General features: G+C 39.4%; 1 protein-coding gene across 11 annotated transcripts in view; it reads left to right on the plus strand.

Moving 5' to 3' along the window:
* SLC4A7 (solute carrier family 4 member 7) overlaps positions 1 to 27,177 on the plus strand; it is a 194,608-nt gene that overhangs the window by 118,841 nt on the left and 48,590 nt on the right. For 6 of the 11 annotated variants that reach the window (XM_075921993.1, XM_075921992.1, XM_075921995.1 and 3 more), the window contains 7 exons: positions 785 to 928; positions 8,076 to 8,214; positions 10,205 to 10,365; positions 12,103 to 12,291; positions 15,968 to 16,324; positions 25,038 to 25,153; positions 26,574 to 26,731. In XM_075921993.1, the coding sequence (XP_075778108.1) occupies positions 785 to 928; positions 8,076 to 8,214; positions 10,205 to 10,365; positions 12,103 to 12,291; positions 15,968 to 16,324; positions 25,038 to 25,153; positions 26,574 to 26,731 (1,264 nt within the window). The remainder of the gene's footprint in view (positions 1 to 784; positions 929 to 8,075; positions 8,215 to 10,204; positions 10,366 to 12,102; positions 12,292 to 15,967; positions 16,325 to 25,037; positions 25,154 to 26,573; positions 26,732 to 27,177) is intronic. The other 5 variants (XM_075921994.1, XM_075921991.1, XM_075921999.1 and 2 more) reach the window with 3 other exon arrangements.

The raw sequence follows: 27,177 nt of genomic DNA on the forward strand, positions 1-27,177 counted from the left end.
ACCTTTTGTATAGTATCCTTTGAGTGGGAAAATAGGCATCTGGTGAAGTGCTCTTAGTATGCCTGTTTAGGATTGCCAGCAGTCTGTGTACTAGCTCTGCCTCAGGAATGTTGTAGTCAGGATTTTGGTCTGGTGCACCTCAGCTGGCAAAATGAGGGCATGTAGTGAGCAGGGGTGGTCGCTCACTGCCCCTGAGGAGGAAGAACCCCTCTCTAATCTTGGGCAGGCCATATTAACTGTGGGATTATGTTTGTTTGGCTTCCCTGCCCTGAACCAGGGCCTGTACCGTATTTGTTTAGGGGCTGTGTTTGTAGTACTGCATGCCTTGTTCTCAGAGCCCACAATTTGAGAGGAGCCACTGGACCTTTACTTTACAGGCTTGAGCACAAGTCAGGGACCCAGAAACCCCTGTAAACTTTCTTTGACTTTTCTGCCCCATAATTTGCATATTACATAGTGATCTCAGCTGTGTAAAGCATTGTATCCCAATATTGAGAATAAAGATGGAATATTCTGACATGAAAGGCTGATGTAGCATTGTGTAACTGGATCTTCTGTGTTGTGGCAAGAGCGAGCAGAGACTGCAATACATGACCCACTTTGGGGAAGATTCTAAGCCTCCAATTCTTTGAGCCCTGTAACAGACTGAAGGAAACTGAATAGTGGTATTAGTGATGTAAAGATGCTAAGTATTTGTAAGTTTCTTGGTTTTGTAACATAGTATTGTAAATCTGGGCAGGATAGTTCTTCATACACTTTTATTGCGCCCTTTTATACTTGACAGGCCACAGAGCTGTGTACATTGGTGTACATGTCCCATTTGGAAAGGAGGGACGTCGACGTCATAGGCATCGTGGGCATAGGCATCACAGAAGAAGAAAAGAGAGAGAAACTGATAGAGAAGATGGTCGAGAATCTCCATCGTATGGTAAGCAAATTTTGCTTTATATGGCTTTTTCATGTCACTTAACCCATCTCCCCTACACTAAATAATAGCTAACCTAGATTATTAAACCTTGCACTCTTCACTATTCATAATATTTTTCAGATATGAAAGTATCTGCGATGAATTGAAGGGGAATTACTGTTAATAGCAGGCAGAGGTTTTGCGGCTATGATCTATTTAAACCACAAGTTATTTGGCTCTGTGTGGGTATTTCTTGGTGAAGATTTATTTCCTCTAGAGTAACAGGAAGTCGGATTATATAATTACAACTGTCATTTTTTACATCTTTTTTACATCTGTAGATTGATTGCATATCAAAAATTCTCATGTTTTTGTGGTCTTGTATTGCTCTTCCTTGTTGTATTATACATAACACCAATAGTGTTTTAGCAGTCACATTGTGCTGAGGTCCACAGATCTCTTATAATGAATACTTCAGCCAGTTTGCAGCTTGAAGGCAGTACTGTACAAGACTTAACAGTAACTGAAAGCAAGGGAGTGTCTCTCCTCTTGAAATTCCCTTGAGCTTTTTCTGCCCCTGTGGTGGCCAATGGCTCAGGCCAAACTTCCTGCTATAGAGATTTTCTGAGGGAAATTTTGGACTTGTTTTCAAAATTTTAAAATAACAGTTTGGGCCAATTTCTCTAATCCCCAAACGTGGTCCAGGGCCAGATTTGACTTTGGAGATTTTCCCTTCTGTTTCACCCCTCTTCTGAAGGTTTGCCACTTCAGGCTTCAAAGAGTCAGGATGAGAAAATGCCAGAACCAATAAGAAACACTTTGTCTCCTGCTTTTCTCTTTCCCTCCAGTCACACTGAATACCTTGATAGGGAGCTTAGCCAGCTATGTGAGTACTCTGGTCATGATTTAATAGGCCATCTCTGATGAGCAAGATGCAACACAGGCTGGATAGGGTTGTCTCATCAGGAAAAGAGGCAGGCAGGACTAGAAAAGAAATGTATGGGACAAGCTGTTTCCCCTCAGAGTGATTCCAGGGAGGGATGCTTTGGTGGAGCTAGACAGGTCTGTCATAACAGTGAGAGGAGATCGTTCTTTGTGAATCATAGAATGCCAGAACTGGAAGGGGACCTTGAGAGGCCATCCTGTCCAGCTCCCTGCACTTATGGCAGGACCAAGTACCATCTAGATGATCTCTGACAGATGTTTATCTGCTCTTAAATACCTACAATGATGGAGATTTAAATCCTTCCTAGGCCATTTATTCCAGTGCTTATCCACTTTGACTGTTATTAATTTTTCCCTGATGTCCTAAGTAAACCTCCCTCGCCACAATTTAAGTCCATTGTTTCTTGTCCTGTCATCAGAGGTTAAGGTGAATAATTTTTCTCACTTCTCCTTGTGACACCCTTTTAGCTACTTGAAAACTGCTATCAAGTCCCCTTTCAGTCTTCTCTTTTCCAAACTAAACAAAGCCAGTTATTTCAGTCTTCCCTCATGGGTCATGTTTCCTAGAACTTTATCATTTTATTTGCTCTTCTCTGGAGCCTTTCCATTTTCTCCACATCTTTCTTGGACACAATACTCCAGTTGAGGCCTCACCAGCACAGAGTAGAGCGGAAAAATTGTGTCTTGCTAACACTCCTGTTAATACATCCCCGAATTATATTTGCTTGTTTTGCATCAGTGTCATATAGTTGACTTGTATTTAGCTTGTGGTCCTCTATGACCCCTAGATCCCTTTCTGCAGTACTCCGTCCTGGACAATAGCTTCCCATTCTGGATTTGTGAAACTGATTGTTCCTCTGTAAATGGAGTACTTTGCACTTGTCCTTACTGAGCTGCAGTCTAATTACCCATTTCTCCAGTTTGTCCAGATCATTTTGAATTATAACCTTATTCTCCAAAAGCACTTGAAATTGGTGGCTCAATGTGTGTGATCCTTCTTGGAATTAAAGAAAAATATACATTTTTCCAGAACTAAAGATAATGAAGTATGCTAAAGATAATGAAGTACACAGTACAAGCAGTGGTGGGTGGGGAAAGGGCAGGTCCTTTATGATGAAATCTTCAACTTGCATACATTATCAAGTTTTACAAGACAAATACTCAGTCTTTTGCTGACCTCAGCTTTGGCTAGCAGGCCCTGAACATAGTGGTAATTCATGAGAGTGTAAGGGGAATGCTTTCTCTGTGTTGTTTTATTCCCTTCCTAGGAATTTTGTGTCTGCTGAGAAATCTTACATCACCCTGAAAGGATGGAGTATTAGTGGTTGGTTACCTGAACATTTTCTTTCATTTTCTTTTCTTTCCTCCTCTTTTCAAGAGAGGTCTGCAAATCTAGCCCTCCCTGAAATAAGTATATCTGTTTACCTTATGGCTAAACGTCTCTTGTTCATCTCACATTAAGTATTATTATCATTATTACAAAGTGCCCATGTAGGATGAGAAATGTATTTTGTTTATAGTTCAGAGGTGATCGTTTCGGAAGTATCTTAAAACTAAAGAGGTCTCCACCAGGTACTAGAACTTAGCCTTCCAGTCAGCTGCAGACTGGTGATATCCAACATTGAGGATCATAGAATCATAGAGCTGGAAGAGACCTCAAGAGGTCATCAAGTCCAGTCCTCTGCCCAAGGCAGGACCAATCCCAATTAAATCACCCAGCCAGGGCTTTGTCAAGTGGAGACTTAAAAACCTCTAGGGGTGGAGATTCCACCACCTCCCTAGATAACCCACTCCAGTGCTTCACCACCCTCCTCGTGAAATGGATATTAGGAAAAACTAACCTAGACCGCTTCCACTGTAACTTGAGACCATTGCTCCTTGTTCTGCCATCTGTCACTACTGTGAACAGCCTTTCTCCATCCTCTTTGGAACCTCCCTTCACGAAGTTGAGGGATGTTATCAAATCTCCCCTCACGCTTCTCTTCTGCAGACTAAACAAACCCAAATCCCTCAGTCTCTCCTCATAGGTCATGTGCTCCAGCCCCCTAATCATTTTGGTCACCCTCCGCTGGACCCTCTCCAATGCGTCCACATTCTTTCTATAGTGGGTGGCCCAGAACTGGACACAATACTCCAGATGTGGCCTCACCGAAGCCGAATAAAGGGGAATAATCACTTGTCTGGATGTGATGGCAATGCTCCTCCTAATGCACCCTAATATGCCATTTGCCTTCTTGGCTACATGGACACACTATTGACTTATATCCAGCTTTTAATCTACTGTAATCCCCAGGTCCTTTTCTGCATACCTGCTACTTAGCCGTTCGGTCCCTAGCCTGTAACAATGCTTGGGATTCTTCCGTCCCAAGAGTGCAGGACTCTACACTTGTCCTTGTTGAATCTCATCAGATTTCTTTTGGCCCAATCCTCTAATCTGTCCAGGTCACTCTGGACCCTAACTCTGCCCTCCAGCATTTCTACCTCTCCCCCTAGCTTAGTGTCATCTGTGAACTTGCTAAAGGTGCAATTCATCCCCTCATCCAGGTCCTTAATAAAGATGACAAACAAAACCGGTCCAAGAACAGATCCTTGGGGCACTCTGCAAGAAACTGACCGCCAAACTGACATCGAGCTGTTGTCAGGCCCAACGGGTAGCGATCAGTCTAGCCAGCTTTCTGTCCATCGTACAGTCCATTTATCCAATCCATATTCCCTTAAGTTGCTGGCAAGAATATTGTGGGAGACTGTCTCAAAAGCTTTGCTACAGTCAAGTATATCATATCCACTGACTTTCCCATATCCACAGAGCCAATTACTTCATCATAGAAGCTAATCAGATTGGTCAGGCATGTGAATCCATGCTGACTATTCCTGATCCCTTTTCTCTCTTCCAAGTGCTTCAAAATGGATTCCTTGAAGATCCCCTCCATGATTTTTCCGGGGACTGATGTGAGGCTGACTGGTATTTAGTTCCCTGGATTGTCCTTCTTCCCTTTTTTAAGGATGGGCTCTACATTTGTCTTTTTCCAGTCATCCGGGATCTCTCCTGATCTCCACGAGTTTTCAAAGATGATGACCAAAGGCTCCGCAACGACATTTGCTAACTCCCTAAGTACCGTCGGAAGCATTAAATCTGGGGCTATGGATTTGTGTATGTTTAGCTTTTCTAAATAGTTCCTCACTTGTTCTTTCCCCACCAAGGGCTGTCCACTTCCTTCCCATACTGCGTTGCCTACTGCATTTGTCTGGGAGCTGACCTTGTCCATGAAGACACAGGCAAAGAAAGCATTGAGTACTTCAGCTTTTCCCACATCTTCTGGCACTATGTTACCTCCCTCCTTCAGTAAAGACCTCACACTCTCTCTGATGACCCTCTTATTGCTAACATGCCTGTAGAAACCTTTCTTGTTATCCTTCACATTCCTTGCTAGCTGCAATTCCAATTGCACTTTCGCCTTCCTGGTAAGTCCCCTGCATTCTTGAGCAATATATTGATACTCCTCCCTAGTCATCCGTCCAAGTTTCAAGTTCTTGTAAACTTCCTTTTTGTGTTTAAGCTCACCAAGGATGTCCCCTGTAAACCAATCTGGTTGCCTACCATATTTGCTTTTCTTGCTGCGCATCGGGTTGGTTTCTTCCTGTGCCTTTAATTTTAAAGCTGGCTTCTTTAAAATACTGCCAGCTGTCCTGGACTCCTTTCTCCTTGACGTAAGCATCCCAGGGAATCCTGCCGATCAGTTCTCTGAGGGAGTCAAAATCTGCTTTTCTGACGGCTAGAGTGTGTATTTTTCTACTGTCCTTTTTCCCTTTGGTCAGGATACTGAAATCTCCCATCTCATGGTCACTGCTTCCCAGGTGTCTCCCACCTTTACTTCCCCTGCTAGTTCCTCCCTGTTTGTGAGCAGCAGGTCAAGCTGCGCATGGCCTCTGGTCAGTTCCTTCAGCACTTGTACAAAGAAGTTACCCCCAACATTCTCCAAAAACTTCCTAGATTGTCTGTGTACTGCTGTATTGGTCTCCTAAGAGAAGTCAGGGTGATTAAAGTCCCCCATGAGAACCAGGGCCTGTGATCTGGGAGCTTCTTTCAGTTGTCCGAAGAAAGCCTCTTCTGCCTCATCCACCTGATCCGGCGATCTACAGCAGACACCAACCACAACATCTCCCCTGTTGCTTCCACCTCTAAACTTAACCCATAGACTCTCAACAGTTTTTTCTCCCTCTAATAAGTCTCTGTTATTCCAGTCAAATCATAGTTCTTCGACTGGGCTAGGGCTTCTAATTCTTCCTGTTTGTTTCCCAGGCTTCTTGCATTTGTGTACAAACATCTTAGCCAGTTGATCGCCCTACCTTCTCCATCTGAGTTGGGGTCCTCCTTTGTTGCTCATTCCTCATTGTGTTTCTTCTCTGTATTCAACTTCCTTACTTACCTCTGGGCTTTGGTCACCGTCCCCCAATGAACCTAGTTTAAAGCCCTCCTTACTAGATTTGCAAGCCTGCCTGCGAAGATGCTCTTACCTTTCTTGGTTAGGTGGATCCCATCTCTTCCTAACAATCCTTGTGCCCAGAACAGAGTCTTATGGTTGAAGAAATCAAAGCCCTCTCTCCGACACCACCTGCACAACCACCATTTACTTCCTCAATTCGACGATTCCTAATGGGACCTTTTCCTTCAACTGGAAGGGTGGACGAGAACACTACTTGCGCTTCAAATTCTTCGATCCTTCTTCCCAGCGGTACATAATCTGCTGTGACCCGCTCAAGGTCATTCTTGGCCGTATCGTTAGTTCCTACATGGAGAAGCAGGAAGGGGTAGCGATCCAAAGGTTTAATCACTTTCAAAAGACTCTCGGTCACATCCTGAATGCAAGTTCCCAGTAAGTAGCACACTTCTCGATATTGCAGGTCTGGATGGCAGATGGATGACTCAGTCCCTCTTAGGAGGGAGTCTCCGACCACCACCCCTCTTCTTCTTCTTTTGGGTGTGGTGGTCGTGGAACCCCCAATTCTAGGACAATGCATCCCATGCCTTCCGGTAGATAATGTTCCCTTATGATTTCTTCCCTGAGAGGTCCCTGCCACAGCATTCTCCACCACAGTGCCTGTGGAGAGAGCCTGAAAGCAGTTACTTACCTCTACATAAATGGGGGAGACCTGAATTGGCCGCCGCCTTCTAGAGGTTACATCCAGCCGGTTTTCTTCCTTGTCCTTTACTGCCCTGACTGGCTCTTCAGCCTGCTGTGTCTGCAGGATTAAATGCTGCCTTCTATCGAGGAAGTTTTCATCCTCTTTGATGGAACGTAGGGTCAATACTTGGGCCTCAAGTCCCCTAATTTTTTTTTCTTCAATGGTGTGCAGCTTGCACTTAGTGCAGATGAAATCCCTTCTTCCTGGAGGAATACAAACATTGCACATGCTGTGCAGGTAACAACAGCAGGCCTATCACTATCCAGACCTGCCTTCCTTCCTCAGATGTTATTCAGTGCCTCCTTGAAGGGCAGGAGTATAGCAAAAAGATGTTAAAGAATGGTGAGTGTGTATCTCACCCCCTTCTCACTCTCCTTCCCAACTCCCTGTTAGCAGTCCGTGGTTGCTGACTCACTCCTTTATAAAGCCCTGGACTGCCTGCTAACCCCTCCCCCTGATTAGAGCTCAGCCAATGAGCAGAGACTTTTAGATTTCAAACCCTAATAAGAAGCTCACAGCTTCCACTTGCCAGGCACAGCACACACTCCGTGGGAGGGGAAGAGGGAAGGCAAAGAGGGTGGGGGAACCCAAACAGCCAAACACAAGCTCAGAAAACAGCAAGAAACCCCCAAACACAAACACACACTACACGCAGCCACTTCCCTCAACGGTCCTGTATTAGCTTCCTCCTTCACCAGGAGAACTCCCTCTCCAAACTCCCTGTTAGCAGTCCTTGTTCAGAAGGCTCTGTGGACATACCTTCAGAGAAGGAAAAATTAAGTTAACTAGAGTATTGAAGTAGCTTATTTCTCCTCTCCCCCCTTTGTTTTCAGAAATATAACACAATTAAAACGCAGAGGAGCTACTGTTACAGGAAACCTGTATTTAGTTTTTGAACTGTTCCCATCTTCTTTTGATAAGAGATTTTCAACACTCCGTGTTTCCAGCTGTGATTGGAAGGATAACATTTTAATTGTTGCAAAGTGTTAATTGTTCAGTAGAAGAGTTAGCATCTAAATCCATTATTTTTCCCTTTAAGATACCCCATCCCAACGAGTGCAGTTTATTTTGGGTACTGAAGATGATGATGAAGAACATATTCCCCATGATCTCTTCACTGAAATGGATGAACTGTACTTCAGGGATGGGGAAGAATATGAATGGAAAGAAACTGCCAGGTAAAAACCAAACATGGATAATTCTGTTTTATGTAACCTTTTCCACTGATTTTGTTAGCTTTATCCTCAGAAATCAATTTTAGTTAGAATTTTCAAGGCAAGGAGCAGGGAATTTGCCTCCCAATTAATATTAAACACCAATAAAAGTTGAAAGTGATTCTCCGAGCCCCTTATTGAAAATGTGCTCCACATCTCTGAAGAAAATTTCTGAAGATCTTTATTGTTATTGTGCTGACTTCAGGAAATGAAATTTGTTAAAATGAAGCATTATAAATAATATAGGTGTATCTGACAGCGAGTAAAGATATTTTAGTTATGTAGTATTGTTTTTGCTGTATCAAAGTTAAAAAAGGAAGGAAGGGAAGTTATTGGTACTTTGAAATTTAATTTTCCCTCTTTGTGCATATGCCTTGTGACAGTCTTCTGTATATATCTTTAATGACATATTTACATACTGTCTTTTCTGTAGCACAGAGTTTAAGGTTTTCCTGGGCATGTGTGAATCTGGCATTTCCTAACTTTTGAGTGTTTGACTTTGCAGTTTAAGTAACTTCAACAGTTAATGTAACATTTATTAGTATGGTACCATAGATACACATAGTTGTGTTTAAACTATATATTGTCAACATGTTTCTGACTCCAAAACTGTACTATCTTTGTTGGATGGCTACAGATCATACAGCTAAAAGATTGTGTGGAATGTTCACTGTTGATTAAACCATGCTTGGTACCTGGGTAGAGGGGTGTTGGGATGGTTTCACAAGGTATTTAAGCATCTGGATTTAAGTGCTGTTAAAATCCACACAAGTCCTGCTCAGCTGCTGCTTAACCCTGTAAGTATCTCAACTCACTTGGCACCTAAATTTTCAGGGTGAAATTTCCTTATGTGCCTTTGTTTCCACATATGGATATCATACTGGTGCCGCATTCTAGGTGCCTGAGGGACTATCTCACACTTAACCTACAGCATGATCCATAAAGCAGAATATATAAGCATTCATTCCCTCATCTCTCTTCACTATGGTATCTGATCCAGAAGGTGTGCTCTGAGTGTGCCTACCACATTGTGCCCCATTCTGAATTCAGCTGGTGGTAGTACTTTCCCTATAGTGGTTAGCACAATGGTTAGAGAAGTCATCTGGGTTTTTGTAAGACCCTATTTACTAGACTATGGGGGATTTCAATGAGGGTCTCCCTCAGTCTCTCCTATTGAAGCAATTTCACTTTGTATAAATATTGAGTTTTTGGGCTAAAGAGAGAGATGAGAATGAATGACTCTATATTGTGATGATCAGGGCACCCATCTGGTAGCTGGAAGATCAGGGGTTCAGTTCCCTGCTCTGATTACTTACCCAAAAATGGAACAGTTTCAACAGGAGAGCTGGAGGGGGATCCACCTGAGAATGACCCCCAGCTCTGTGGCTGATGCACTGTCTTGAAAGATGGGAGATTCCTGTTCCTAAGCCAGAGGGAAAGAAAGGATTTGGAGGTTTTGAACCTGGGTCTCTCATGACTCAGGTGAGTGCTTCAACTATTTCCCATGGGCTACCTTAGGCAGCTTCCCATTGCCTCAAAGCAGTCTGGCTTTTATCAATGTTAAGCCCCTCTGCCTCTCCCTCCCAACTATTGTGTTGGGAGGTTACACTCTGAATTCAGGCAATGTGAATACCATTGTTGCTCTAGTTTATGTTATAGGTGCCAAGAATTTATGCACTGGGACATTCAGAGTAGTAACACCTAGATCTTTTTGTGGATCTGGGCCGGTGTTTAAAACATTAAGGAATTGCATGGAAAAAAAGCAGTGGCAAGTATGGGTGAGGGAGTGATAGTGGATGCATTAAAATAAACAGATTGAGCAAGGGGCTGAAAGGAGTTGTGGGTAGACATGATATAGGTGTAAATAGCTTTTGTTTTGCATCCTTTAGAAAGGACAGAGAATAAAAGTTTCTCCAGTTGCATACATATGCCATAATATAAATTTATATTTCAGGTGGCTAAAATTTGAAGAGGATGTAGAAGATGGTGGTGATCGATGGAGCAAACCTTATGTGGCAACTCTGTCTCTACACAGTCTCTTTGAACTGAGAAGCTGTATTCTAAATGGGACGGTCATGTTAGACATGAGAGCAAACACATTAGATGAGATAGCAGGTTGTAATACATTTTTTGAAAGGTTTACTCTTTACTAACTTACATAGTTGGACTTAAACACAAAAACAGTTTACATTTAATCTTTATATTATGTTTACAAGGTTTTTTTGTCTTAAGATTTGATTCTGAAAATTTCATTCACATGAGGATTCCCATTGGAGACTATTGATAAGGGCTGTAGGATCAAGCCTATAGCAACTAGACACGGATGGCTTGCCCATGGCAGCTGACTTGGGCTTGCGAGATTTGAACTTCAGGGCTGTTAGATTTCTGTGTAGACTTCCAGTTTCAGGTTGGAGCTTGAGCTTTGGGACCCTCTCACCTCAGAGGGTCCCAGAGCCTATGCTCCAGTCCAAGCCTGAAAGTCTACACAAAAATGAAACAGCTAAGCAGTCTGAGACCCGAACCTCTAAGTCTTCTAGCCACAAGCCAGTCATGGGCTTTCCTTTGCAGTATATACCCTAAGTTGTCTTTTAATCTTTGTTTTAACAATAGTTTCTACATCTTCTCTACTGGAAAAGTGTAAACATTATTCTGGATACTTGAGGGATAATTTGCACAGTACTGTGCTATAAACTATTAAGCACTATTCAGCTGATGTTGGCTATTGCTATTAGTGCAGTTTATTGTTGCACAGCTTGATTTACATTTTTGCTTTATGAATGGTAAAGAGGTGAGCTAAAATAAGTTTATTTAACTTAGCATGTTGAATGTTTTCAGTGGTCTCTAATTTTAAGTAGGTAAAAGCAGCTTTGAAAACTTATGGATGTAAGTTTTTTTGTATATATCTATTAGACTAGCAAATGGCTTTTATTTTAAGATACTTTGGGCTAACTTCATTCCATTTTCTTGGTATTTGTGATTTCACTGAATGATGCATTCTTCTGAGTCATAGCAGACCTATTGCTAACCCAGCATGATCACGGGGTACCAAAAGAAGGAGGGACAAAAGTTTTCAATAGAATTCTCAATCTCCTACATGACTTGAGTGCTTTTGAAAATTTTACTCCTTAGTTCTTTATATTCAGCTCTTTTCTTAGCTTTAGTGGGAGCATTTAGTACGCTTGAAGTAAACAAGCAGATTTTCTCTGATTATATTTCTCAGTGATGTTAGTGCAAAAGAAATGTAGTTACTTTCCAAGTCATCTTATATATTTGGAATATTTAAAAAAGTCGGTAAATACAGGAAGAAACTGATCTAGAAGATACTGAAAGACATGCATAATACTATCAATATTTGGACACACAGGTCTATCTATGTTCCAGTGCAGGGACTCAGTGACTGAATAACAGTCTTTGTCTTGTTTTAGAGTAGTTGTGTTAGTCTATTTCAGCAAAAACAACAAGGAGTCCTAATTTATTTTGGCATAAGCTTATAAGCTTTCTTGGGCTAGAGCCCGCTTTGCCAGATGTATGAAGTTTCCACTTCATGATATATTTTAACTAATTAACAATAACTTACTTATTTCTATACAGCTTAGATTTTAAAAATGTGTAGTTTGCAAAGAATACAGTTAGTGATCCAGAGAAGCATTTGCTCAAAGTGTATAGATTTGAACTGTTAGCCCACGATATTCGTGCCTATACATTTTCAGTGGAATCATTATCAAATAAAATAGACTTGAAGATTCTACATGAATTAGTTTCACTGTTTATTTTCAGATATGAATTCATGTGATGATGTTGGGTATGCATATATTTAGCTTTGAGTTAATTTTAGTTTCTTTTTCATGATAGATATGGTATTGGACAACATGATTGCTTCTGGTCAGCTGGATGAGTCCATTAGAGAGCATGTCAGAGAAGCTCTCCTCAAGAGACACCATCACCAGAACGAGAAGAAATTCAGCAGTCGGATCCCTCTGGTTCGGTCCTTTGCAGATATAGGCAAGAAATATTCTGACCCTCACTTGCTTGAGCGAAATGGTGAGATAAGTTGTAGCATCCAATTTATTCTAACTTGTAACAAAAAATACATTAACATGGGAGTGGTGGGCGAAGGCAGCAGATAAGTGGACACGTTTTCTGAGTCCTCCTTGGTATGTAAAAGTTGTGTGGTGGCTCTTTTGCAGAGTTTGGACGGTACCTATATTTTGCATGTGTAAAGTCTTGTTTTGCTTCTTATAACCTGCAAGATGTCTTGACTTACTGTCTTCATTTAAACTATAGTATAGTTTAGTTGTCTCTTATCAATAAGGCCGCAGTTTAGTCAAAGGTGTTCATAGTATGAGTGATGGACATGTCATGAGCCATCAATAAAAATATACAACCTGTGACATGTCCATGACTTATATTATAAACCCCCGACTAAATTTTGAGGTGATCACTGCTGAGGGCCACTGCTGCTCAGGGAAAGGGGGGCAGGGCCAGTGGCTCTGGCTGATAGATGCTGCCAAGCAGTAGCTATTTTGGCCATCCTGGAACCATAGCTCGGGCAGTCCTTAGGATCAGTTACACTGGCTGCTCCTTGGACAGTTCCCGGGCTATCCAAGCGGTGGCTGGTACAACAGGCAATGGGGTCACCCAAGCAGAGCTGGTATGGCTGTCCCTGAGGCCACTTGAACTTAGGGTCTGGGGTTAGCCACACTGGCCACTGTAGAAGTTACAGAGGTTGTGGAAAGTCACAGAATCTGTGACTTATGTGGCCACTGACAGAAATGGAATTCTAGTTAAGATGTATAAATAGCATTTTCTCTACTTCAGCAATATATTCAGTTGGTCCTAATACTTTGACAGGATATATTTGGAAGGTTTAAAGTCACCTTATGACCTCACCCAGGCAAAACTTCATGTGCATTCAGGAGAATGGTGATCAGATCACAGCTTCTGATTCCGTATTTTTATATTTGAGACCTGTTTAATCATGGTGCTCTTAATGAGCAGTAGAATGTAGGGATGTATGTGACTAGTCAATTATCCGATAGGCAGCTTAAAAGCCAGTTTCCCCCAGCACTGTCTCTGTTGGCAGGGCCAGAGGGGGGCAGGAGCACAGCAGGGAACTGGTGGTGCTTCTGTCTTTGAAATGTAGCAAGAGCAGAGCTCTTGCTTCATTTCATAAGCAGAAATGCTGTGGGAGCACGGGGTGACGGAGGGACTCAAGCAGTCCCAAGCTGGCCCCGTGCTCCCTGTTTTTGAAATGTCCTCCAGTCCCTGGCTGGCCCCATGCTCCCCACATGCTTTGTTTTTGAAATGCACATTTCAAGAACAGGAAGCACAGGGTAAGCGGGGTCCCATGCTCCCTGCAGCACTTCTGCCTTTAAAATTTAGCAAGAGCTGGCAGGGCTCTTGCTAAGTTTCAAAGGCAGAGGTGCCCTTATCGACTAATCTAATAGTCGATGCACATTGCATCAACTATTTGATTAGTTGATCTAAATTTAACATCCTTAGTGGAGCTTTAATTTTTATTTTAATTATGTTCATATTACTTGAGTTTTGCTTTTGTATAATTGTCCAAAAAGAGTTTATTTTTAATTAAAAATAATCAACTACCTCTAGCTAAGGTTTGTTTGATAGAGTAGAACCTAGACAAAAAACAGCTTCACAGGATGTCTCCTGTCTCTTGTTAATTTCTGACAAAACTCTGGCATCCTGATGCTTTTCTTCCAGGTGTTCAATTTCTACATTCCAACATTACCATTCCAGGACAGCCTGTCTTACCTTTTATTCTTCCTTTGTGGCCTCTGCCTTTCTCCTAGGCCATCTTCTGTTTTGGATTTCCAATAGCATGCGCCACAACATTTACTAGTTGACTTGAGAACTTTGTCCTCATAAGGACTGAAATATTGAGACAATTACTGAGCCTAATTGTCTCTCTTAAAAATGAAGTATTTGGATTCTTGACCATTCTGGTGCAAGATGTGTTATGCCTGCTGCCTTGGAACATATTTTCTTGAGTTGTTCTAAGTACTGATGTGTGCTGTGTTGGATTTGTGTCATAGAGCTCTTCTGGGTAGTTTCCTAATGTATACTGGGGATTGGAAAAACTGGACAGTATCTGAAGTCAGCACATACTGGAAACAATTTCTTGCTAACGTGTTTCAGACTTCTTACTTTCTAAAAGGAAGAAAACAGTCCTAAACTTTGAACCGATAGTGCAGACTTCAGTTGCAATGAATGTGACTGATGCTTTGTTCAGTATGTATATTGAAACTTGCTAGAAAACTGCACGGATACAAGTCTAAGTAACATATGCCAAATCTATACATGTAGATCCCGAGAAAACAGTGCTTCAGAGAATATGATATGCATGTAAGATATTTTCCTGGTCCTGAAAAAAAAATGTTGTTGAATTTTAGGTTATAGATTACATTGGATTCTGAATACTGCTCTTCCTTCCCTCATTCCCCCCAAAAAGATTTTAGGATTGTTCAGTATGTGCATGTGATAATACTGAATGAGTATCAGGTTTTTTTGGTCCCTGCGTCATAATATAAGAGCTAGATGTTCACCTTCAGGTCCTTAGCAGAATTCATCATTGCTTTGAGATGGGGCACCACTCATTGTGTATGTACTCATGCACATTTGGGAGTTGCAGTCTTCTCTAGAAACCCCCTCTTCCCATGGAAAATGGTGGGGTAAAGATAGAGTACTGTTTGGAATCTTTTTCTCTGGTAGGGAATAACAAACATCCATTTGACTCTATTCTCCATTTTAGAATAGAGGGGAAATGAGGATAAAGAGAGACTGCATTGTGTGCCAGAGGTGAGAAACCAGAGATTAAGTAGATGAATAGGATTGTAATGAGAGAGACAGAGGAGTATAGTTTAGTTTAACACTTGTATATTTCACCATAACACAAAGAGGAAATAATTTGATCTAGATGATAATACTGCTGGGGGAATTCTGCACACTTGCGCTATGTGGAACTTGTGCAGAATTAATGTTCTGCACAGAAATTACCCTCCCTCCCCACCAAAATGGACTGTAGCAGGCTGCCTTCAGGTTAGATTTAGTAGGTTATTTTTAACCTGGAAACCTGATGTCTGCCTTTTTCCTTGACTAAGTTTTACTGAAATATCAATAACAATTTCCTTCCTCCCCTTTATTGGCTTTTGTATAGCACTTTCCATAGAGAGGCATTGAGCTATAGGGAAGTAAAGTGAGTTGCAGAAGCTCTCTCAGCAGTCTAAGTAATCATATTCAGTTTGTGGTACAAATTCTTCCAGGTCTCCTAAGCTGACATTATCACAGTAGCATTATGTCTTAGCTTGGCAAAAAAATCTTCCAGTACAGACACATATAACTTGATTTTTTTCCTTTTTAACATCTAATGAAATAACTGTTTTAGATGTCAATATTTTGTAATAATATGCTAAATTCTTATTGGTCCTATTTAAAGCAGTTACTGCCCATATCCTTTTCTCTAAATCCCCGTTATGTGCTACTTGATACTTGTGAGTAAGATATATACTGACTTTTCTAATATCTAAAACATCTGATTTACTCTTATATCTTAACTCTTATCTCACCTGCATGAATGTGACACTTTGCCTTTAAAAGATTGCAGTTTACTGTGTAAATTGTACATGTATAATTTGTCTTCTTAAAAGCTTGTTCCTTTTCTGTAAACTTCATTGTGTTTCATTTATTTATTTTATCTCAGGGGAAGGCCTTTCAGCCTCCCACCACTCTTTGCGAACAGGTCTCTCTGCCTCAAATATGTCCCTGAAAGGAGAAAAACGTTTGTCCCTTCTTCTCCATTACCTTCTTCCTTCTTCAAGAGCTGGAACCCCGGCTGACTCAAGGTGTACAACCCCACTGCCTACCCCTCAAAACACTCCACCCTCCAGTCCTAGCAGCGGCCGCCTGGCAACCACAAGTTCCCAGCCGAGTCAGCTTCAGGGCAAGGAACTGCTAGTGTCTCCTGCCAGTGATGATATTCCCACAGTAATAATCCATCCACCTGAGGAGGACTTAGAAGTTCAGGAAAAGGAAACAGAGGATAATATTGACATACCAGGCAATTATCCAAATTTAAACTGTCCATGTGTGTGGTGCTCTCTCAATCTTGATCACTTGCATTGCAATGTTGAGCACATAGCTTGAGCATAAATAAGTATTATTTACAACTGTTACCTCTGTCTGCATGTTTTATTTCTTCTGAAGTGTGATTGTTTATTATTCAACATAATCTATTACTAAGTTGTTTACTCTTAAAAAAAATTAGCACAAACGTTGAAGTTCACCTATTTATAATTGCATTTTAACTCCTTGAGGCAATGAGAAATATAATTTTCCGTACTTACCTTTTTTGTGTGATTATAATATATTTTTGTTTTATAAATAAGCAACTTTTAAATAAAACTGTCTGTTAAATAGGCGAATGTCAAAAATGGTGGCCTTTTCCTTTCTCTCACCTTGAATCAATGTAAATGAAGATGTTAACATTAGTCCTTAAATGTGGCTTGTGATTTAAAGACATGGGACATGCTCTGAAGAATTTATAGTCTAACTCAGACATGTTACAATATGTGGATAGAAATGAGAGAAGGTTGGTGATGGGAAGAAACAAGGGTTACAGTTACAGAGTTAGAATAGTAATTTAGTATTTTTTGTCATGATGGATTTGGACTTTACTTGCTTTCTCTTAGAATATAAAAATCATTTAAAGTCTAAAAATCTCAAAACTGTTATGAACAGAAGATAATATATCTTAAAACTGGCATATCCAGCATTTCTAAAATTAGTGTCAGTGAATTTTTCCAGTGGTGCATTATCACTGTATCAAATGCTTAATGATTGTTGAGTAGACAGGAGTAGTAGTATTTTATAATCTTTTTTTAAATATGTGGAGTACTATAAATTAGCTTAAGGAAACCAAGTAGCAGTTGTTGCAGATCATTTTGTAGTGTTGATTTGTGAAACACAAGGCTGCTTATCTCTTGTAAAAAGCAGAATACATATGACAACACTATATATAACAGACATTTTCAGAGAAATATTTTTCTAATATGTTAATTAAGCATTCATTTTTTATCCATAGTCCTGTATTTTGTTTCATTTTTTATCCCAGAAACTGATACATATCATTTGATTTTTTTTTTGTCATTTCATATCATTAGCACCGATTGGAGGCAGAAGATTTTGGCATATCTAGTTAACTCTTGTAACTTGTAGAGGTCATTTTTCTCTTTGCCTCCAGTTTTTTCTTTGAAAATGACAGAATGCCTTTCTAGGAAGAACAGAAACATTTCACTGCTTCTTCTAGCCATTCTGGAACTGATCTTCATTTTGTGTGGATTTGGGCTGCTGCTGTTCTAATATTTGGCTAGGCACAATCTTCTTGGTGTTCTTCCTCATTATTTAGTAAGAAGAATTGGGAGACAGATATGACCATCCAACCAGACTGTCCCCAATCCAGTAGAAGCCCTTTGTCTCTGGGCATCTTGAAAACATACTTTCTTCACACCATTTATTATTGTATAGACCTCTGTCATGTCCCTCCCCCCCCCCCCCCCATTAGTCTCGTCTTCTGAGAACAATCCCATCCTTTTTCACTACTCCTCATAAGGAATCTGTTCCATGGCCCTAATTATTTTTGTTACCCGTCTCTGCACTTTTTTCAGTTCTGGTATATTTTTGTTGAGAGATGACCACATCTGCGTATAGTATTCAAGATGTGGGCATACCATGGATTGTATAATGGGGTTATATTTTTCTGTCTTATTATCTATCCCTTTTCCTAATGGTTCCTAAGGTTCTGTTAACTTTTTAACTGCTGTTTCTCACTGAGCAGCTGCCTTCAGAGAACTATCCACAGTGACCCCAATATCTTTCTTGACTGGTAACAGCTAATTTAGATGCATCACTTTCTATGTATAGCTGGGATTTTTTTCCAATGTGTATTATTTTCCATTTTCCAATATTGAATTTTATCTGCCTTTTTGTTTCCCTAAGCAAGTTTTTGTGTGATTTTTTTGTAACTCTTTGCAATCAGCTTTGAACTTAACTATCTTGAATAAACTTTTATCATTTGCAGACTTTGCCACCTCACTGTTTATCCCTTTTCCCAGATCATTTACTGATCTGTTGAACAGAATAGGTTTCAGTACAGATCCTCAGTGGAATGTGCTATTTGCCTCTCTTCATTCTTAACATTGACCATTTATTCTTACTCTTTGTTGTCTGTCCTTTAACCAGCTGCTTATTCATGAGAACCTTCTTTCTTATCCCATTACTGATAACTTTGCTTAAGAACCTGTGGCGAGGGACCTAGTCAAAGGCTTTCTGAAATCGAAGTACACTATATGCATAGGATCACACTTGTCCAGTGTTTCTTGACCCCGTAAAAGAATTTTGGGAACTTGGTAAGACACGATTTCTCTCTTATAAAAAAGATTGTGCTGATTTCCCCAACAAGTAGCATTTATCTATGTCTCTAATAATATAGTTTCAGCTAATTGGTCTTGTACTGAAATTATGCTTACTGCACATAATACTGCCAGGATCACATCTGGAGTATTTTTTTTTTAAAAGGTGGTGTTAGGTATACTAAGTCATGTGGTACAGAGGCTGATTGAAGCAATAGGTTATGTATACACTTAGTAGTTGAGAAATTTCATATTGGATAGCCTTCAGAACTCTTGGGTGAGTACCGTCTGGTCCTGGTGACTAGAATTGGAGCCCATTCCACCGAGGAAGGGCATGGAAGTGCAGATTTTCTATTTAGAGACATGAAAAAATGCAACCTTTTTGGCTATTACATGCCCCTTATAAGCTCTATGGATCATATACCTTCTTTGGACCAGTCTTTAAGAGATATACCCTGAGGTAGTTCTAATGTCTGATATTTTGTTTTTCTATCCAGTGTCCAGACGTTCAGTATATATGGGATTGCTAAAAGGAGTCCAAATAGTGAGAGCTGGTATAGAAATGATTTTTTTTCATATCCGTTTGTTTGTAGCCCAGATATTAGATCCAAACCCTATCACAAAATGCTACAGTTAACTTCTTAAAATTTTGATGTTTAGCTTTACAATTTTTTTTGTAAAATTAGGGTTTTTCATATGAAAAGGCAATTCATATGTTTCAGAAATGTACATGCTATTGAGTATTGAAATGCACAGTTTGGGAACAGAAATAGCCATAATAAGTGCCAAAATCATCATCTTTTGCTCTTCTGCCAACTATGGTGGTAAAAAAGAGGAATGCAAACTTTTTATGAATGGCTGTTGATAGCAAAAATAAGTGAACAAACACATATTTGTATTTTTTTCTGAGGCTTTGAAGATTTTTTTGTTCTATATTCATTTTATTTTTAATTTCATTAATTGATAGAAACATAAATGGTAACACTTTTAAATTTAGAATAGCTTTGCTCTGCATTTCCATAGCAGCCAATAATTTATTAAAATTGTAATAAAGTAGAAACCTACCCATTGGAAGTACCTTACTTATCTATACCAGGAATCCCCTTCCACCAAATGGAATTGATGCATCTGCTTTTCATGATGCCATCAAGAAAGTGGCTAGGTATGCTCAATGTTTCCCTCAATATTCCAGCTTAGAGATAAAATAAGTTTTTCTTTGTCTGACAGCCTGGAAAACAAAGGACACGTGCTTTCTATGCCAGGGAGTAGTTACTGGGCTAGAGCTAACAGATTCAGGACAAGAAAGAAAAGAATTGTTCCCTCACAAATGGAGTTTGCTTTCTCCTATGCACTAATTCTGTTGACAATTTAAAGTAGGAGAGTAACCTGCTACTTTCTCAATGCAATTTTGGAGAAGCATTATCAAAAAGGTTTTTTACTCAGCTTTTTCAGTTGTCTCTTTGTAGAATGCCAGATGGCTGGATAGAGTGTATGTTGATATATCAGTATCTATACCTGTAGATATATAATGTATACAGTTTTCAGTGTGTCATATACATCATAGCTCTGCCTCTTCAGACTTATTTCAGACTTATAGCCATTGATTTACTTTTCCCCAGTGCTTTTATAAAGTTAAAAAGTCTTGGAGGAGTAGCAGTGTTAGTCTGTAACTTTAAATACAATTCATAGTCCTGTGGCGCCTTAGAGACAAAAAAAATATATATACAGGCAGTCCCCGGGTTACATGGATCCGACTTACATCGGATCCCTACTTACAAACGGTGTGAGGCAACCCCGCACTAGCTGCTTCCCCCAGCAGACCAGGGAGACGCGAAGCTAGCACCCGCCCCCCCCAGCAGACCAGGGAGACGCGGAGCGGCTTTTCTCAGCAGACACCTCAGCTTGAGAATAAAGGACTGAGGGAAGTGAGGTGTGGGAGAATAAAACTGATCTCTGGAGAAATGTTTGGCTAGAGTTTTCCCTACAATATGTACCAGTTCCGACTTACATACAGATTCAACTTAAGAACAAACCTACAGTCCCTATCTTGTATGTAACCCGGGGACTGCCTGTATATATGACTTGAGTTCATCTCATCTGAAGAAGTAGGTTTTGCCCATGAAAGCTTCTGATACTATATCTATATTTTTGTTAGTCTCTAAGGTGCTATAGGACTACTCATTGTTTATAAACTTAAATGACAATCTGACATTAAAACAAAATCACAGTAAGGATTCCCTTTACCTATTGGGAATCTTGCCTGAGCAAGGAGTGACCACTGATATCTTTAAGGGTATGTCTACACTTTCACCCTCTTTCGAGAGAGGGATGCAAATGAAGACATTCGAAATTGCAAATGAAGCTGGGATTTAAATACCCTGAACTTCATTTGCATATTTACATTTTGGCGGTGTTTTGAAATAGCGCTATTTCGAAATAACAGATGCTGTTAACACACGGTTATTTCGAGAGAAAACCCTTCTCGAAATAACCCTTATTCCTCATACAATGAGGTTTACTAATTATTTCGAGAGAAGGGTTTTCTCTCAAAATAACCGCGTCTTAACAGCGTCTGTTATTTCGAAATAGCGCCATAACATGAACATGCAAATAAAGCACGGTATATTGAAATCCCAGCTTCACTTGCAATGTCAAATGTCTGCATTTGCATCCCTCTCTCAAAAGAGGGTGCAAGTGTAGACATACCCTAAGTGAGCAATTTAAATAATGAAACAAAGGGAAGTCAACAATAAACATAGTGAAGAACTAAGCTTTAGCTTTGAGTTATTTCCTTTATTTAAAGAGAATAAAGATGAGTAGCTGGAAGGGGGTACCTGATGCATTAAGGAAGTTAGTTGAGTTGATCTCATCTTATCAAAAGTCAGAAATAGGATCCAGAACTCAGAAAATATGCAGTCAGCTACCACAGATATCACCCTTTGAGATGGGGCTAGCTACAAAGCTTACACACATAATTACAGTTCAGTAAATGTCTACCAAGAGGATCATATTTGTGGCATGAAAGAAAGGACTGTTTTTTTTCTATCATGATTTCTTCTAGAGTCCTTTTGAATTGGAAATATAATAGAACCTCAGAAGCGAATAGTTGATTACTCAACTACCCAATAAGCATAAGCTTATCAGGTAGTCAAGTGGAGTACTCTTCTCTTTGCACCCCCACCACCTTTGTATGAGAGGCAGCAAAGGGGGAACAGGAGCTGGTGTTGGGGGGAAGCTGGCTTAAAAGCTGGCTCACCCCAGCACTGTCTCTGTAGTGCCACCTGCACCACCCCTCTTTCCCCCACACCCCGCTGCGCTGTCTCTACCAGAGTCAGCAGAGGGTTAGGGATAAGGATAGAGGTGCGCTCGCTATCCCACTGCGTCTCTCCTTTTGAAATGTACAAGAGCTGTCTACGGCTCTTGTACGTTTCAAATAGAGACACACAGCAGCAGGGATGTCTCTATTTCCCCTGCCTTCTGCGGAGACAGTGCAGGGGGGAGCCAGCTTTTAAGCCTGCTTCCCCCTTGCTGCTGCTCTGGTAGAGGCAGCAAGGGTGGGGTAAGCAGCTAATTGAATGACCACTTGACTATCCAATAAGTTGATGCTTATTGGACCATCAGCTAGTAGCTTACATCCCTTTCGCAAACAGGGGCTGCTGGACCTGGTGTGAGTTGGGACCAAGCAGTTCCAGTTTGCGCCGGCTCCGGGACTGCTGCACCTCTGCATTTTAAAGGTAGTAAGAGCCTGAAGTCCTGTCTCAAGGTGGCTCTGGGAGCTAGCCCTACTGCAGCTGTACAGAGAGGTCCTTATTGACTAATCGTGTAGTTGATATAAATTGTATCGACTACCTGCTTAGCCAAATAACCACAATTTAACATCCTTACTCAGAATTACAAACACCAGAGTAACAAACTAACCAATCAAATACACACTTCGTTTGAAGCTGGAAATACATCATCAGGCAGCAGGACAGGCCCCAGCTCCCTTTTCTCCCCCCCCCCCCCCAAAAAAAAGGCAAATAAGTACAGGACTGTATTTTAATTTTTTTTTAAAGCAACATTTTTCTTCTGCACAGTAAAATGTCAAAGCTATATGAAGTCAGTGTGCAGCTGTAAATTGTTGGAAGAACAACCATAAAGTTTTGTGTAGAGTTGCATATGTTTTGATTTTACTAGTAACCTCCCTTTCCAAGGTGTTAGTAACTTTGAGGTTCCACTGTGTGCAAAATATAAATTAAACTTCAGAGAAATACTTGGTTCTAGGCAAATAGTTTGGGATATTTTAGCCCTAGCTATCTTTTTTAAATAAAGGAAAATTTATGTAGCTGTGCTGAAGGACTCTTTTTGGTATTGAGCTTGTGATATAGTTTGTGAAGATAGCATAATTTCAATTATGTAGCTTAAGCCAAAGAAGCTAATTTATATTTAAGTATTTTTGAGCATTGGTTGATTTAAAACCAGCAGGAAAAACTTCAAAAATTTATGGAAATGCATCCATTTTTGTTATGAGTTTAGAAAGTTGAAATCTTTCTGATTGTTAGAATTTTTAAATTTAGTTTGCATCTATTCTTTTAGTAGGATCACGACAAAGCAAAAGCTAATAATCCTTTGACTTAGAAATTCTTATCCCCATTCAATATTAGCATTAAGACTTCCTGAACTTAGGCTGAAAACAGTTTGAGAAATTCTGACTTCCCTCATAAAAGATCAATATTATCCTAATGCTAAGACTGAGAAATGGGTGAAAGGGCAATTTACAGTTACTGTTTTTGTATGGGTCTCAATGGATCATATTTAGGGTACCAGTTCTACAAACTTGGGAAGGCTGTAACCAACTAACTTCTGTCTAGATAGGAAAAGGGAGTGTGACCTGTGAGATTATTTCCCTATCTTCCTCCTCCTATTTTAACCATCCTCACATTTAGATATTAATTCATCTCTTGTTGTGAGTAATCTGCATTAGGGCATTGATGGGATAGTTGGAATCCAGATGTAAAATGACACACAATTGCACATCTTTCACAATTTACACTTGTGTATTTTTACATTATTGTTCCAACAAGCAAAAAGGTGAAGAGGGATTGAATGTGGCCTTCTTGCATTTATCTGAACATGTTTTGTTTTGTCCCTCCTATATACGATGATGTAGACTTTCTATTTTTTACATGTAGTAGTTTTATTCCATCTCTGTTTGCTTTATAAACTCTTCCTAAACATTAAGAATTTTTTCTTAATAAATGTTGTATTGCCTATTTATGGATTGGATTGATGGGCCAATGGGTTTCTCCTTTTTGGTGAATAATATACACTTCAGAGCAAATGGACGAATGTGATTTGTGCCATTTTAACTGATATTGACATAATAGTCTATTGCTAGCACAGTATAGACTTTGCAAAGAAAATTAAAGCCTATTTAATATAATTGATTTTATTTTATTAGAATGTCTTAAATGCTTATAAAATAAAAGAATTGGAATTGCGTTCTTACCTCTAAAGGATGATTGAACTTTTGGTTTTGAATCTTCTTTGGTATAGTTATATAGGATTAGAAAGAGTCTAGCATAGTCAGGGCAATGTATACTTTAATTTGTGTTGTAAGATGGTTGAGTTAAAGCCTAGAGGGAAGGTTGACTTTTAACTCATTCAGTTTAGCATGTGAAAATACATGTTGCTGTGTCTATACTAGATTCTTTCAAACATGTTAGAATGCATTCACTAACAGTTTAAACTTAAATCTTTGTCTAGTCAGGGCCATATACTAAATAAGGTAAACTGCTTCAAATCAGGTTAAGCGTCACAGATGCAAATGATCATTTACATCCATGTATCCTATCGGCAACAGAGAGTTACACTAGATTGGCTGACCACTAGTGTCTTAATCCTCATATGGTCAAAGCCTGAATTTCATTTTTAAAAATCAAAATATCAACTTACAGATAATGTGCTAAAATGTGTGGTGGTTGCGTTTTTCTTTTTGTTTGTAATTCTAGGACTTTCAAATGTCTGAGGCACTTCTATCATGTAAGTTCTATTCACAAAGCATTGGTGATTAGAATTAAAATTTGTACATTTTGTCCTTTCCAAAAAGTCACTCTTTGTTTTCTTTTCTTGTCTCTTGCAAATGGCCACCATTTAGGCAACATCTGATTTTTAATCATTTAAAACAATTTTTAAAAATTATTTTCCAAAATAAAGTAACTTTTTTATGTTGAGTATGTGCTACTAATATGGAGCACTTTCATTTATTAACTTGCACATTTGCTTTTAGCAAGCTGCCACATTGAGTTCTTGCATTGTGTGTGTCTTGTTTAGTCCATTGTCTGTGAACTACATTTTGAAAGTGTGCATTTTGTTTAAATCTAGGTCTTCTAGCATCTCCACAATCAGCACCTGGAAATTTGGAAGTTGCAAAAAGTGGAGATGTTAAAGGTAATGGAACAGGAGGAAGCAGAGAAAACAGTACTGTTGATTTCAGTAAGGTAAATAACATTACATATTTTCTGTACATAATTAGTAAGTAGGGCTATGTAACTGAGTGTGATAGCTAAACTGATTGCTATTTCTACCTTAATTGGGGTTAAGTGCAACATATAGAATGCAGTATAGATGAAAATGAATTAGCCATTAAATATTTTGGTAACTTTTGCCCTGTGTCTGGACTTCCTATTTTACCACTTCAATTGTGCAGTATTTCATGTAACTTGACATATGCCACTGTGTTTGCTGATTGAGTGATACATAATATTTTCAGGCCTGATACACAGCAAATGTTTTTACAAAACGTAAGTGTTGTGGGTGTTTTTGCATAAAATGACTTAAGTTTTGTGACTTTGTTTTTCTTAAGAAACTTAAGACTCCTTTTTCAGAAAAAGGGCTTTTACGCATTTGTTCTGTAAAAGCCATGGAAATCTTAAAGGTAAAGAGCATCAGTTGTGTTACTTCTGGAAGCAAACATGGTATACTGCTGTTAACCTCTCCTATCTTCTGTAATTTAAATATTTTGAGTTCTAAGAACCACTGTGGCTCTTAATGCAAATTTCAGCTATCTAGTGTAATCTATACAGTAAAAAATTATATTAAATTATTGTGCTGAAACAAATCTCATTTAGATAATAGTTCTCAACAAATCATGGCAGGTACCATTTATTTCTTCTACTCTGTCACAGTTTTTATATTTTTGCTTGGCCTGTCCTTCTGTACACTGCCTTGTCTCCTGTTGAGCAGGAGTCAGCCTCATGGCACTGTAGTTGTGGCACACTTGGTGTGGGATTCAAGAGGCCAGCTGTAAGTTTTCTAGATAACAATGTTACTAGTGTTAGTTTCTGGTGCTTTTTGTGTATCTGTTTGTAAACAAAGAGTTCATGTGCTGTATAGTTTTGTAACATTTCTCTTTAATTATATGCAGAAAAGTGTCTTTATTTTATTTCAGCTGTTTATTTTTTGTGAATGAAAATATTAGCTATTCATTCCTTTTAAAAATATTTAAAATTCCATTAATAAAATGTAAAATAACTAAATTCAAGAAACTGCATATAATTATATGAACTCTCCTTAGTTATTGTCTTGTTGGTTTGCTGTCAAGTAACGTCATCCTCCATAGAGAAAATATTTCTGTCCTGAGAAGTCACTGTGGAAAAGTGATTATGTAGCGGAAACTTTTTAGAATATAATAAATAATAGTAGTTCTGATATGTAACGATAAAAACAACGTACTAATAAAGTACTGCTGACAGACATATTTTGTATATTTCATATGCTTGTCTTCTGTCCCTGTACATTAAAATATTTCTTTTGCATTTATATTGTTTTCATCAAAATAAAAGTTGAATAGTCAATTCCGTTTAAAAAAATCCTTTGAATAATAAAGCAATAAACAATTGTTTCATCTCTATGTAATAGGTTGATATGAACTTCATGAGGAAAATTCCCACAGGAGCAGAAGCATCAAATGTGTTGATTGGAGAAGTAGATTTTTTGGAAAGGCCAATCATTGCTTTTGTGAGACTGGCCCCTGCAGTGCTTCTTTCAGGTCTCACAGAGGTTCCTGTTCCTACACGGTAAATAAAACCTGAATAACATGCATTTACTCACACACTAAAGTAAGATACTTTGATTTTCAAGCAGAACAGAGACCAGAGTTTACATTGTGAATTTCTGTCTTGGATGCAAGCAATTGTTGCAGAATTAATATAATGAGGGCTATCTAAACCTTTCCCAAAACTCCAAAGAGTAAATATAAACATAATTGCTAATGATGCTATCTTTAGAACTGTTCACAAAGGGTGTGTCCAGACTACAGGGTTTTGTTGACAAAAGTGGACAAAGATTGAAACTGAATCCAGATGGGTGTGGGAAGGATGAATCTCTCAGGTGCTAGTCCCCTTCTTACACAATTTTAACTGTGTGACTAACTTAGAAGATTTACTTACTTTCCCCTGGTGTTAACATGGCAATAGAGAGAATCTGAATCTTGAAGTTTATGTACTCCAAATCCGTATATTCT

This window comes from Pelodiscus sinensis, chromosome 2 (assembly GCF_049634645.1).
Source record: "Pelodiscus sinensis isolate JC-2024 chromosome 2, ASM4963464v1, whole genome shotgun sequence".
Lineage (NCBI taxonomy): Eukaryota > Metazoa > Chordata > Testudines > Trionychidae > Pelodiscus > Pelodiscus sinensis.